Source organism: Anomaloglossus baeobatrachus, unplaced genomic scaffold, assembly GCF_048569485.1.
Source record: "Anomaloglossus baeobatrachus isolate aAnoBae1 unplaced genomic scaffold, aAnoBae1.hap1 Scaffold_5053, whole genome shotgun sequence".
Taxonomy (NCBI): domain Eukaryota; kingdom Metazoa; phylum Chordata; class Amphibia; order Anura; family Aromobatidae; genus Anomaloglossus; species Anomaloglossus baeobatrachus.
Genome location: NW_027444410.1, coordinates 6,601 through 20,000, shown reverse-complemented (window position 1 = coordinate 20,000; position 13,400 = coordinate 6,601). Strand labels below are relative to the sequence as shown.

At 56.2% G+C, this 13,400-nt stretch overlaps 2 protein-coding genes across 3 annotated transcripts in view; one reads left to right on the top strand and one right to left on the bottom strand.

The window, feature by feature from the left end:
• The window catches only part of AKIP1 (A-kinase interacting protein 1), a 3,535-nt gene extending 658 nt beyond the window's left edge, over positions 1 to 2,877 (top strand). The window contains exons 2-4 of one of the 2 annotated variants that reach the window (XM_075332964.1): positions 780 to 857; positions 1,403 to 1,535; positions 2,262 to 2,877. In XM_075332964.1, coding sequence (XP_075189079.1) covers positions 780 to 857; positions 1,403 to 1,535; positions 2,262 to 2,425 — 375 coding nt within the window. In that variant the 3' untranslated portion in view covers positions 2,426 to 2,877. Of the gene's footprint in view, positions 1 to 779; positions 858 to 1,402; positions 1,536 to 2,247 lie in introns of both variants that reach the window. The other variant, XM_075332963.1, reaches the window with a different exon arrangement.
• A 4,109-nt stretch (positions 2,878 to 6,986) lies between these two features.
• Positions 6,987 to 13,042, bottom strand: LOC142282319 (uncharacterized protein C11orf16 homolog). Its single transcript, XM_075332965.1, has 9 exons — positions 12,981 to 13,042; positions 12,423 to 12,589; positions 11,485 to 11,647; positions 11,177 to 11,405; positions 10,446 to 11,072; positions 9,444 to 9,610; positions 7,738 to 7,910; positions 7,390 to 7,639; positions 6,987 to 7,213 (listed from the first exon to the last, which is right to left on the bottom strand). The coding sequence occupies exons 2-9, from the start codon at positions 12,587 to 12,589 to the stop codon at positions 7,103 to 7,105; spliced, it is 1,887 nt and encodes a 628-aa protein (XP_075189080.1). The 5' UTR covers positions 12,981 to 13,042; the 3' UTR covers positions 6,987 to 7,102.
• Between the last annotated feature and the right edge of the window lie 358 nt (positions 13,043 to 13,400).

The window sequence follows — 13,400 nt, the reverse complement described above, 5'->3', positions numbered from 1 at the left end:
CCTCCTACCGCCAGAGCGACTAACTCGGGGGCCCCTCCTACCGCCAGAGCGACTAACTCGGGGGCCCCTCCTACCGCCAGAGCGACTAACTCGGGGGCCCCTCCTACCGCCAGAGCGACTATCTCGGGGGCCCCTCCTACCGCCAGAGCGACTAACTCGGGGGGCCCCTCCTACCGCCAGAGCGACTATCTCGGGGGCCCCTCCTACCGCCAGAGCGACTAACTCGGGGGCCCCTCCTACCGCCAGAGCGACTAACTCGGGGGCCCCTCCTACCGCCAGAGCGACTAACTCGGGGGCCCCTCCTACCGCCAGAGCGACTAACTCGGGGGCCCCTCCTACCGCCAGAGCGACTAACTCGGGGGCCCCTCCTACCGCCAGAGCGACTAACTCGGGGGCCCCTCCTACCGCCAGAGCGACTAACTCGGGGGGCCCCTCCTACCGCCAGAGCGACTAACTCGGGGGCCCCTCCTACCGCCAGAGCGACTAACTCGGGGGCCCCTCCTACCGCCAGAGCGACTAACTAGGGGGCCCCTCCTACCGCCAGAGCGACTAACTCGGGGGCCCCTCCTACCGCTACGTGGACTAATTATTTGTGGAGGACTCATGGACTGTAAGTAGGGACCAGCACTAGGTGCCCACATTCTTGGTGTCCGTGCGCTCGTGCCCCTCCGCTCAGACACTCGTCTCCTCTGAGTGTCCAGGATGGAAGGGAAGGTTCCCGCTGTTCAGTCGCTGCAGTGCAGACCTGTGTTGAGCTGCTGTTTTGTCACTTTGTGCAGGAGGAGCGTCCGGCGAGTTTAGAAGAGGCTTTCAGCGCAATGTCCAGCTTCATGCGCCATACGACGGAGCTGTGCGAGGTACTGATAACGTCACGTGGAGGCCCTGGGCTCCTCCCCTTTGTATAATTGTTGCCCCTTTTGTATTAATCACTATGATCTGTAGAGGGAATGAGGCGGCACGTACTCCTCCTCGGTATAGCGCGGTGCATGCATGAGTCTGATGCCCTCATAGTGCCCGGCATAATTGTGATGTGTGACCCCCCCCCCCCCCGTAAAATGCGGGCACAGATCACACCTACATGCGCCATCCTGTCACCTGCCAGTATAAGCCATGGGGGGCATTTGGTGTCTTCACAAGGTCTCTCTAATTTCTTTTTACAAGTATTTTTCCCCTGGGCGACTTAAAGTGTCCAATAATGAGGCCGGGGGGGGGACATCTTCCCATTAGACGCTCATCTTGTGACATTATATGCCAGCCAGTACTACCCCACAGATAATGTAGGATGCATATGATAGCCCTCCGGCCCCGCTCGGCCCCATCGGACGCTCTGTCCTGGGCCTGTGCGGTCATAGACAATGCACTCAAATACATGCAAGTTACCATATTGTTTATCATCTCCTAGAGGTATCACAGCTGTGTCCCAGCGCCAGAGATGAGCAGGAGTGAAATGCAGCACATCTCCAGATTTCACTGCGGGAGGCGCCAGCGAGTGCCTACGAAGCCTCCTCCTCCGGGATCGGTGAGTGATGATACTGTGCAGTGCTGTGCTGCGGAGCGCTCCGCCACGTCTCCAGATTTCACTGCGGGAGGCGCCAGCGAGTGCCCACGAGGCCTCCTCCTCCGGGATTGGTGAGTGATGATACTGTGCAGTGCTGTGCTGCGGAGCGCTCCGCCACGTCTCCAGATTTCACTGCGGGAGGCGCCAGCGAGTGCCCACGAGGCCTCCTCCTCCGGGATTGGTGAGTGATGATACTGTGCAGTGCTGTGCTGCGGAGCGCTCCGCCACGTCTCCAGATTTCACTGCGGGAGGCGCCAGCGAGTGCCCACGAGGCCTCCTCCTCCGGGATTGGTGAGTGATGATACTGTGCAGTGCTGTGCTGCGGAGCGCTCCGCCACATCTCCAGATTTCACTGCGGGAGGCGCCAGCGAGTGCCCACGAGGCCTCCTCCTCCGGGATTGGTGAGTGATGATACTGTGCAGTGCTGTGCTGCGGAGCGCTCCGCCACGTCTCCAGATTTCACTGCGGGAGGCGCCAGCGAGTGCCCACGAGGCCTCCTCCTCCGGGATCGGTGAGTGATGATACTGTGCAGTGCTGTGCTGCGGAGCGCTCCGCCACATCCGCAGGGTCTGTCAGGTTACAGGGGAAGGTGTGAGCGATCAGTGATGGTCGTCCGCTGGCGCCTCCTTGTGGCGGTAAGTTACCAGTTTGGGTGCTGGCGTCTCTACATCCTGTGCTTTGCTCTGCAGGCCTCGGACGCTGCCCCCCCTTCAGTCTTCTGGGAGGACGCGGGACCCCCAGGATGTTTACATTGAAGTCGCTCCTGGAACGTACAGAATCTCTGCCGCTTCCCCCAACTACCGGAAACAAAGCCACGTGGTGAACCTGAGCCCCGGGCAGAGCGTGGACCTCACCTTCCATGTGTAGTGGGGTCTGTAGAGGACGGGCGGCCCTTTACAGATCATACACACCGGAGGCCGCATGGTCTGACCGTGTGACGTCCCTGTAATATGGCGTCACCGCACCGGTGTATGGGGACGATTCTGCTCGTGACCATGGCACAGGTGCAGGCACTTTATCTGGGACCTGACAATATCACTGCAAACGGCCGAGCTCCGCGGGGACAGAGGACACGGCCTGGATGGAGGCCGCCGGGGGATATTTAGATGCCATTATAATGATTATAAGGAGCAAGGTCGCCATGATGCCGACCACGGGATCGCCCAGATGTGGGATGAAGGACGGCGGGCCATGGACTGAACTGGCTCTACAGTGTAATATCTGCAGTGGACACCAGGGGGCAGCAGCACCCTCTGATTTCAGTTCTTTTTTTTTTTATTAATTATTTATTTTAATAAAGATTTTCCCTTTTTTATTTCTCTGAACAGAATCTGGATCATCCGGTCCCTGAGTGCGACCCGGAGGTAGGAAAAGACGACAAAAATCAGGATGAAAGAGGAAATATCCCATCTACAGCCGCCTTGTGGCGTCTCCGCGGCCGTCACCGGCTGCACAGGGCTGAGGACGCGACTGCAGCACTGCGTGATATCAGCTCGCCGTCACTGGAAGGGGCTCCGCAGAGTGCGGCCACACAGGTGGTACAGCCGAAGTCACCGTGTAGCCCAACTGCGGCCCCTTGTGATCATGTGACGTGCCGATACAGAGGCGTATACACTTGTACTAGCGATAATGCTGTGTATGATGTATCCCGCCGTCCCCCCTTACTGCACGCACAGGTTACCCCAGTGTATCACTGGTGGAGGATTGCAGCCTCGCTCAGGTGTGTGGAGCTGGCCCAGAATCAGTGACAGGCACATGCTGGGTAATGTAGTGCTTCAGTGCGAGGCCCCCTCCATCATAGATGCCATACAGCGGCATGGGCGGCAGCTTGAGAAATGGGTGCAGCGATGTGAAGCTCTGGTGGGCATAGACCTGAGGGGGAGCGTAGTACAAGCATTGGCCTATCAGTGCCCCCCCGGAGAAGACCCTCAGAGGAGCAGCAGTGAGACCTGATGGGGAGCGTAGTACAAGCATTGGCCGGTCAGTGCCCCCCCGGAGAAGCCCCATCATAGGAGCAGCAGTGAGACCTGATGGGGAGCGTAGTACAAGCATTGGCCGGTCAGTGCCCCCCGGAGATGCCCCATCATAGGAGCAGCAGTGAGACCTGATGGGGAGCGTAGTACAAGCATTGGCCGGTCAGTGCCCCCCGAAGAAGCCCCATCATAGGAGCAGCAGTGAGACCTGATGAGGAGAGTAGTACAAGCAATGGCCGGTCAGTGCCCCCCGGAGAAGCCCCATCATAGGAGCAGCAGTGAGACCTGATGGGGGGAGTAGTACAAGCAATGGCCTGTCAGTGCCCCCCGGAGAAGCCCCATCATAGGAGCAGCAGTGAGACCTGATGGGGGGAGTAGTACAAGCAATGGCCTGTCAGCGCCCCCCGGAGAAGCCCCATCATAGGAGCAGCAGTGAGACCTGATGGGGGGAGTAGTACAAGCAATGGCCGGTCAGCGCCCCCCGGAGAAGCCCCATCATAGGAGCAGCAGTGAGACCTGATGGGGGAGTAGTACAAGCAATGGCCTGTCAGCGCCCCCCGGAGAAGCCCCATCATAGGAGCAGCAGTGAGACCTGATGGGGAGCGTAGTACAAGCAGTGCCCCCCCGGAGAAGACCCTCAGAGGAGCAGCAGTGAGACCTGATGGGGAGAGTAGTACAAGCATTGGCCGGTCAGTGCCCCCCGGAGATGCCCCATCATAGGAGCAGCAGTGAGACCTGATGGGGAGCGTAGTACAAGCAATGGCCTGTCAGTGCCCCCCGGAGAAGCCCCATCATAGGAGCAGCAGTGAGACCTGATGGGGAGAGTAGTACAAGCAATGGCCTGTCAGTGCCCCCCGGAGAAGCCCCATCATAGGAGCAGCAGTGAGACCTGATGGGGAGAGTAGTACAAGCAATGGCCTGTCAGTGCCCCCCGGAGAAGCCCCATCATAGGAGCAGCAGTGAGACCTGATGGGGAGAGTAGTACAAGCAATGGCCGGTCAGCGCCCCCCGGAGAAGCCCCTCATAGGAGCAGCAGTGAGACCTGATGGGGAGAGTAGTACAAGCATTGGCCGGTCAGTGCCCCCCCGGAGAAGCCCCATCATAGGAGCAGCAGTGAGACCTGATGGGGAGCGTAGTACAAGCATTGGCCGGTCAGTGCCCCCCGGAGATGCCCCATCATAGGAGCAGCAGTGAGACCTGATGGGGAGCGTAGTACAAGCATTGGCCGGTCAGTGCCCCCCGAAGAAGCCCCATCATAGGAGCAGCAGTGAGACCTGATGGGGAGAGTAGTACAAGCAATGGCCGGTCAGCGCCCCCCGGAGAAGCCCCATCATAGGAGCAGCAGTGAGACCTGATGGGGAGAGTAGTACAAGCATTGGCCGGTCAGTGCCCCCCGAAGAAGCCCCATCATAGGAGCAGCAGTGAGACCTGATGGGGAGAGTAGTACAAGCAATGGCCGGTCAGTGCCCCCCGGAGAAGCCCCTCATAGGAGCAGCAGTGAGACCTGATGGGGAGAGTAGTACAAGCATTGGCTGGTCAGTGCCCCCCCGGAGAAGCCCCATCATAGGAGCAGCAGTGAGACCTGATGGGGAGCGTAGTACAAGCATTGGCCGGTCAGTGCCCCCCGGAGAAGCCCCATCATAGGAGCAGCAGTGAGACCTGATGGGGAGCGTAGTACAAGCAGTGCCCCCCCGGAGAAGACCCTCAGAGGAGCAGCAGTGAGACCTGATGGGGAGAGTAGTACAAGCATTGGCCGGTCAGCGCCCCCCGGAGAAGCCCCTCATAGGAGCAGCAGTGAGACCTGATGGGGGGAGTAGTACAAGCATTGGCCGGTCAGTGCCCTCCCGGAGAAGCCCCTCATAGGAGCAGCAGTGAGACCTGATGGGGAGCGTAGTACAAGCAATGGCCGGTCAGTGCCCCCCGGAGATGCCCCCTCATAGGAGCAGCAGTGAGACCTGATGGGGGGAGTAGTACAAGCATTGGCCGGTCAGTGCCCTCCCGGAGAAGCCCCTCATAGGAGCAGCAGTGAGACCTGATGGGGGGAGTAGTACAAGCAATGGCCGGTCAGCGCCCCCCGGAGAAGCCCCATCATAGGAGCAGCAGTGAGACCTGATGGGGAGCGTAGTACAAGCAATGGCCGGTCAGCGCCCCCCGGAGAAGCCCCATCATAGGAGCAGCAGTGAGACCTGATGGGGGGAGTAGTACAAGCATTGGCCGGTCAGCGCCCCCCGGAGAAGCCCCATCATAGGAGCAGCAGTGAGACCTGATGGGGAGAGTAGTACAAGCATTGGCCGGTCAGTGCCCCCCGGAGAAGCCCCATCATAGGAGCAGCAGTGAGACCTGATGGGGAGAGTAGTACAAGCATTGGCCGGTCAGCGCCCCCCGGAGAAGCCCCATCATAGGAGCAGCAGTGAGACCTGATGGGGAGAGTAGTACAAGCATTGGCCGGTCAGTGCCCCCCGGAGAAGCCCCATCATAGGAGCAGCAGTGAGACCTGATGGGGAGAGTAGTACAAGCATTGGCCGGTCAGTGCCCCCCGGAGAAGCCCCATCATAGGAGCAGCAGTGAGACCTGATGGGGAGCGTAGTACAAGCATTGGCCGGTCAGTGCCCCCCCGGAGAAGCCCCATCATAGGAGCAGCAGTGAGACCTGATGGGGAGCGTAGTACAAGCAATGGCCGGTCAGCGCCCCCCGGAGAAGCCCCTCATAGGAGCAGCAGTGAGACCTGATGGGGAGCGTAGTACAAGCATTGGCCGGTCAGTGCCCCCCCGGAGAAGCCCCATCATAGGAGCAGCAGTGAGACCTGATGGGGAGCGTAGTACAAGCATTGGCCGGTCAGCGCCCCCCGGAGAAGCCCCATCATAGGAGCAGCAGTGAGACCTGATGGGGAGCGTAGTACAAGCATTGGCCGGTCAGCGCCCCCCGGAGAAGCCCCATCATAGGAGCAGCAGTGAGACCTGATGGGGAGCGTAGTACAAGCATTGGCCGGTCAGTGCCCCCCGGAGAAGCCCCATCATAGGAGCAGCAGTGAGACCTGATGGGGAGCGTAGTACAAGCAATGGCCGGTCAGCGCCCCCCGGAGAAGCCCCTCATAGGAGCAGCAGTGAGACCTGATGGGGAGCGTAGTACAAGCATTGGCCGGTCAGTGCCCCCCCGGAGAAGCCCCATCATAGGAGCAGCAGTGAGACCTGATGGGGAGCGTAGTACAAGCATTGGCCGGTCAGCGCCCCCCGGAGAAGCCCCATCATAGGAGCAGCAGTGAGACCTGATGGGGAGCGTAGTACAAGCAGTGCCCCCCCGGAGAAGACCCTCATAGGAGCAGCAGTGAGACCTGATGGGGAGAGTAGTACAAGAATTGGCCGGTCAGCGCCCCCCGGAGATGCCCCCAGAGGAGCAGCAGTGACCCCTGCAGGCGATCAGCGGTATTACACCACATAAAGACGACATTACAGCAATATAAACATTCATTAGTGATTACTACAGGAAGGATGTAAACTGCAATCACACGACGCGGCTGCACCCGTATTCACGGGCCCGGCCAGCTGGCGGATGACCTCCCTGCTCGCGGGCTCTACCCCTCCACGTACTGGCGGCTCCCGCTTCGCCCCTCTTGCAGTTCGGCTTGGTAAACCTTTTCCGCCACTTGTTGGTAATGATCCTGAACTCTTCTCCTCCGCGACTCCTGCAATAGAAAACCAAGAGAGACGGCCGTTAGTCTGACACCGGGCTTGGCGCAATCACTATACCGCAATGCAGTGGAGTGCGCTCAGTACAGACAGCACTAAAGGCGGGATCCTACAGAGATCCGCCCCACAACTCTCCCGCTGTCACGGCTGAGCGCTCAGGAATACTGCTCACCATGTGATCTTGTTCTCGCTGCTCATTGGCCGCACACTTCTCGAATTCCTTCTGGTCGATCCGCTCCCGCACCTTCCTCAGGTGCCCCAGCCTCCGCCCCTGCTTCTTCTTATCCTCCTTGGCTAGGGTTTGGTGCCGCTCAATGCGCTCTTCCTGGGCCGCCATCTTGGCCGTCATGGCGGTAAAATTACGCTCTCGCTCGTCCTTCAGCTTCTGGTCCTCGTTCTGTAGACGGTGGAGGGTCTTCATCCTACAGGGAGAAATGGAGGACTGGATATAGCGGCCCCGAACGGAGGCATCAGACCTGTGTGTGTAATATATATAATTATATATATATATAGCCCGCACCTGTGCGCCTCCCGGCTGCCGCTGTATTTTTCTCCGGCCTCGCTTTCCCTCCTCTGCTCCCATTCTAGATGTTTCATTTTCTTCTTCTGTTGATGTTTCTGCTTCTCCTTCTGATGTTGTAGTTTTACCGCTTCTGATTCCCCAAAACGATCAATTGCAGGAGAGGACTGTACCTTTAAGAAACATAATTAGCAGCACAATTAACAGTAATGAAGAGATAAGCAGCATTCTCAGTGATGTCACCGCTGATCTCTGGTGATGGATAGGAGGTGTTCTCAGTGATGTCACCACTGATCTCTGGTGATGGATAGGCGGTGTTCTCAGTGATGTCACTGCTGATCTCTGGTGATGGATAGGAGGTGTTCTCAGTGATGTCACCACTGATCTCTGGTGATGGATAGGAGGTGTTCTCAGTGATGTCACCGCTGATCTCTGGTGATGGATAGGAGGTGTTCTCAGTGATGTCACCGCTGATCTCTGGTGATGGATAGGAGGTGTTCTCAGTGATGTCACTGCTGATCTCTGGTGATGGATAGGAGGTGTTCTCAGTGATGTCACCGGTGATCTCTGGTGATGGATAGGAGGTGTTCTCAGTGATGTCACCGCTGATCTCTGGTGATGGATAGGGTGTGTTCTCAGTGATGTCACCGCTGATCTCTGGTGATGGATAGGAGGTGTTCTCAGTGATGTCACCGCTGATCTCTGGTGATGGATAGGCGGTGTTCTCAGTGATGTCACCGCTGATCTCTGGTGATGGATAGGCGGTGTTCTCAGTGATGTCACCGCTGATCTCTGGTGATGGATAGGAGGTGTTCTCAGTGATGTCACCGCTGATCTCTGGTGATGGATAGGAGGTGTTCTCAGTGATGTCACTGCTGATCTCTGGTGATGGATAGGAGGTGTTCTCAGTGATGTCACCGCTGATCTCTAGTGATGGATAGGAGGTGTTCTCAGTGATGTCACCGCTGATCTCTGGTGATGGATAGGCGGTGTTCTCAGTGATGTCACCGCTGATCTCTGGTGATAGGCGGTGTTCTCAGTGATGTCACCGCTGATTTCTGGTGATGGATAGGAGGTGTTTTCAGTGATGTCACCGCTGATCTCTGGTGATAGGCGGTGTTCTCAGTGATATTACCGCTGATCTCTGGTGATTGGATAGGAGGTGTTCTCAGTGATGTCACCGCTGATCTCTGGTGATGGATAGGAGGTGTTCTCAGTGATGTCACCGCTGATCTCTGGTGATGGATAGGAGGTGTTCTCAGTGATGTCACCGCTGATCTCTGGTGATGGATAGGCGGTGTTCTCAGTGATGTCACCGCTGATCTCTGGTGATGGATAGGAGGTGTTCTCAGTGATGTCACTGCTGATCTCTGGTGATGGATAGGCGGTGTTCTCAGTGATGTCACCCCTGATCTCTGGTGATGGATAGGAGGCGTTCTCAGTGATGCCACTGCTGATCTCTGGTGATGGATAGGCGGTGTTCTCAGTGATGTCACTGCTGATCTCTGGTGATGGATAGGCGGTGTTCTCAGTGATGTCACCGCTGATCTCTGGTGATGGATAGGCGGTGTTCTCAGTGATGTCACTGCTGATCTCTGGTGATGGATAGGAGGTGTTCTCAGTGATGTCACCGCTGATCTCTGATGATTCCGGGATGATTGGACGCCTCCTGTAAATCCTTACCCTATACTTTCTCGTGTACTTACCTCTCGGGACGGGTTACAGTCCTCGTGGATCAGGACATCTTTCATTGTCAATCGTCTGGAGGGAGAATCTGGAATGGTTTCAAATAAAGCACTCTGATTGGACGAGCCGATGGTGTCAGACAGCGCCGGCCTCGGATCCGGTGATCTGTTCTTCGGTTTTATTATTCCTGGAAGAGACAGAATTGTATATAATGAGATGATTCCGGGGGCCGGTCCGCTCTCAGCGTCTGCCCCTTTTATATACTGAGAGCTGTGCCGCCCTCTAATACACAGGACATTGCAGTTACATTATAGCCTGTCCATGATCTCTGCACTCACAGTAAGGCTCCTTCACACGTCCGTGTCTCCGGTATGTATGACGTCTGTTTTCTGCCAGCAGCACGTATGTGACATGGCCCACACACGGACGTGATCCGTGTGACGTCATTGGGACACGTACCGGAGAAAACACAGGTGCCATAAAAATAAATAATTTTTATACTGTCCCCGGCGCTGCTGTCACTTCCGGGCCGCTCATTATGCCTCATGAATATTCACTTATTCACTGCACTCTCTGTAGACCCGGAAGTGACAGCAGCTCCGCAGACAGGTAAGCTTCCAGAGCATGCTGTCCTGTGGTAGCTGGATGTCACACAGCACACGTAACGCACACACCTTCACCACAGACCGTGAAACACATTTTTTACACGGATGTGTGAGGGAGGCCGGACCGTGTGTCAGTTTGGACCTTCCTCCTCTCTCCTGATCTTACAATGTCTCCGTGTTGGAGTCACAGATTATTGCACATTGTAACAAAGCCTCAGCAGTGAGCGATGGATAGATCTGCAGTGTTTGCCTCTCCAGCTGTTACAAGTCTACGGCCTCCATCGTGCCTCCTTTTGGGTTTGCGGATTCGAGATGATGGCTGTAGTTTTGCAGCTGCTGGGAAGTAACCGATGATTTGAGCCTCGGTGCCTGACTTTGTCCACAATTTTGGGGTGACCTCTGCGTGTCCCTCTGTACCTGGCTGTCGGTAGAAGGGCTCGGGTTGACCCCGTTTCCAGTATTTCCATTCCGGCCGGTCACTTGTCTCCAGTTTTGGCTTGTCCCACAGACTGGAATCCGTGTTCACGGCGCTGTCCACCATCGTGCTCCGCGTGGCCTTGGACAGACACGTCTCATCATCACTCTCATCATCCAGGGAGTCTCGCCCTTCACACTCGGATGATGAGGAGCGGAGGCGTTCACCCTGCCCGCGTCTCTCGGCCTTCATCTTCATGGTTGAGGTGAAGTCTCCATCGTCCAGGTCCTTATTCCCGTGGATGTAGACCGTGGTCCTGGGTGAAAGTGGCCACCAGTCCTGGTATTTGGGGTCACGGCAGCAGTAGGGGTGGGGGACGTGTGCGTGGACGCTGTGGCAGCTCCATCTGTGTCTATGGATGTGGTCGGCGGAGCAGACTGGGACTGGTGCTGGGGCGCAGCGCTCGGTGATCACATACGAGGGGCTGCACAGGCGGCTGCTGATCGGACGGTGAAGAGCGTCTACAATGCGGTGGTGACCCGAGGGCGAGATCCACACCGCCACCTTCAGGGGGATGGTTGCTTTTTTGCCGTTCCAAAAACTAATGGTCAGCGGCTCGTCCTCTGCGGCTGCAGGAAATAACGACAGTCGTGAATGTGTGTATATGAAGCTATATACTATATACTGGAGGGAGAGTGCGAGCGCACCGCCTCCGTAGGACGCACGCTCGTACCTCGGAGGGGATCTCTCGTCTCCAGGCCTAGAATGACCGTCCCCGGCCCATATCTGGTCAGCTGCGGCTCCCAGGGGGCCAGCACATTGTCTCCGGGCACAATGCAATGTCTCAGCGCCTCCTCCAGCTGCACAATGTCGCACGCCCGTGTCTTCTGTAACATGGCCGGGTAGCGCTCGCCCTCCACACACGGCTTAGTAAATTCTACCAGAAACACCCCGGGTTCCTCCTGAGACGAGGACAAAACACAACGTGTGACGGGGAATATGATCTGCCCATATCACATAGCGCAGCGTAACAGTGCATACCTCCTGTATCACCACACCGACATAATAGAATCCATCGGGGTCTCTGCGGGCCAAGACGGGGTCTTGTCTAACGATGGACACCAGACCTGGAAATGTGGGGGACACGGTCGTCTTTCTACAAGTCACACCGGTGTAATGGGGATAATAAGCATTGACGGGACATCTGTGGAAAAGAAGCAACAGGCACCCAGCGAGCAGTGCGGAGTATGAGAAGGACAGCTACTATAATACCGCTCTTATGTGCAAGAATATAACTGCTATAATACTGCCCCTATGTACAAGAATATAACTACTATAATACTGCCCCTATATACAAGAATATAACTACTATAATACTGCTCCCTATATACAAGAATATAACTACTATAATACTGCCCCTATGTACAAGAATATAACTACTATAATACTGCCCCTATGTACAAGAATATAACTACTATAATACTGTCCCTATATACAAGAATATAACTACTATAATACTGCCCCTATGTACAAGAATATAACTACTATAATACTGCCCCTATGTACAAGAATATAACTACTATAATACTGCCCCTATGTACAAGAATATAACTACTATAATACTGTCCCTATATACAAGAATATAACTACTATAATACTGCCCCCTATATACAAGAATATAACTACTATAATACTGCCCCTATGTACAAGAATATAACTACTATAATACTGCTCCTATGTACAAGAATATAACTACTATAATACTGTCCCCTATGTACAAGAATATAACTACTATAATACTACCCCCTATGTACAAGAATATAACTACTATAATACTGCCCCTATGTACAAGAATATAACTACTATAATACTGCTCCTATATACAAGAATATAACTACTATAATACTGCCCCTATGTACAGGAATATAACTGCTCTAATACAGTCCCTATATAAGGGATATTAGTGGGGTGGTACGTACGGTGTGTGGATGGCATGATGAGTGGTCACACACTGGGGTGCTGGCGTGGTACAGCTGCACAGTGTCTGTGGATGTGCAACCAGACTGTGACAGGACAGTGGGGATAGGGGGGAGGTGACGCTGCAGTATTTGTGGTCCAGGCACATTGTCCGCACACAGGGATCCATCTAAGTGAGTAAAATGTACATGTGATTGATCGGAGCTGTACGCAGACCCCCGGTCCTGACCTCTTGTACTGCAGGGGTTGGTGCTGTAAATAGTGACCGGTGCTGTACACAGACCTCCCGTCCTGACCTCTGCCCGCAGACCCCCGGTCCTGACCTCTGCCCGCAGACCCCCGGTCCTGACCTCTGTCCGCAGACCCCCGGTCCTGACCTCTGTCCGCAGACCCCTGGTCCTGGCCTCTGTCCGCAGACCCCCGGTCCTGGCCTCTGTCCGCAGACCCCCGGTCCTGGCCTCTGTCCGCAGACCCCCGGTCCTGGCCTCTGTCCGCAGACCCCCCATCCTGACCTCCCGTCCTGTAGTGACTGGTGCTGTCCGCAGACCCCCGGTCCTGACCTCCCGTCCTGTAGTGATCCCCCGGTCCTGGCCTCTCGTCTTGTAGTGATCCCCCGGTCCTGGCCTCTCGTCCTGTAGTGATCCCCCGGTCCTGGCCTCTCGTCTTGTAGTGATCCCCCGGTCCTGACCTCCCGTCCTGTAGTGATCCCCCGGTCCTGGCCTCTCGTCTTGTAGTGATCCCCCGGTCCTGACCTCTCGTCCTGTAGTGATCCCCCGGTCCTGACCTCTCGTCCTGTAGTGATCCCCCGGTCCTGGCCTCTCGTCCTGTAGTGATCCCCCGGTCCTGACCTCTCGTCCTGTAGTGATCCCCCGGTCCTGACCTCTCGTCTTGTAGTGATCCCCCGGTCCTGACCTCTCGTCCTATAGTGATCCCCCGGTCCTGACCTCTCGTCCTGTAGTGATCCCCCGGTCCTGGCCTCT

Bases quoted from the DNA above. Each gene is read 5' to 3' on its own strand.
- LOC142282319 (XM_075332965.1), bottom strand. From the start codon at position 12,589: ATGGATCCCTGTGTGCGGACAATGTGCCTGGACCACAAATACTGCAGC. The intron at 11,648-12,422 runs GTACGTACCACC...TCTTTTCCACAG, and splicing joins CATCATGCCATCCACACACC to ATGTCCCGTCAATGCTTATT. The intron at 11,406-11,484 runs GTATGCACTGTT...TCCTCGTCTCAG, and splicing joins TCGGTGTGGTGATACAGGAG to GAGGAACCCGGGGTGTTTCT.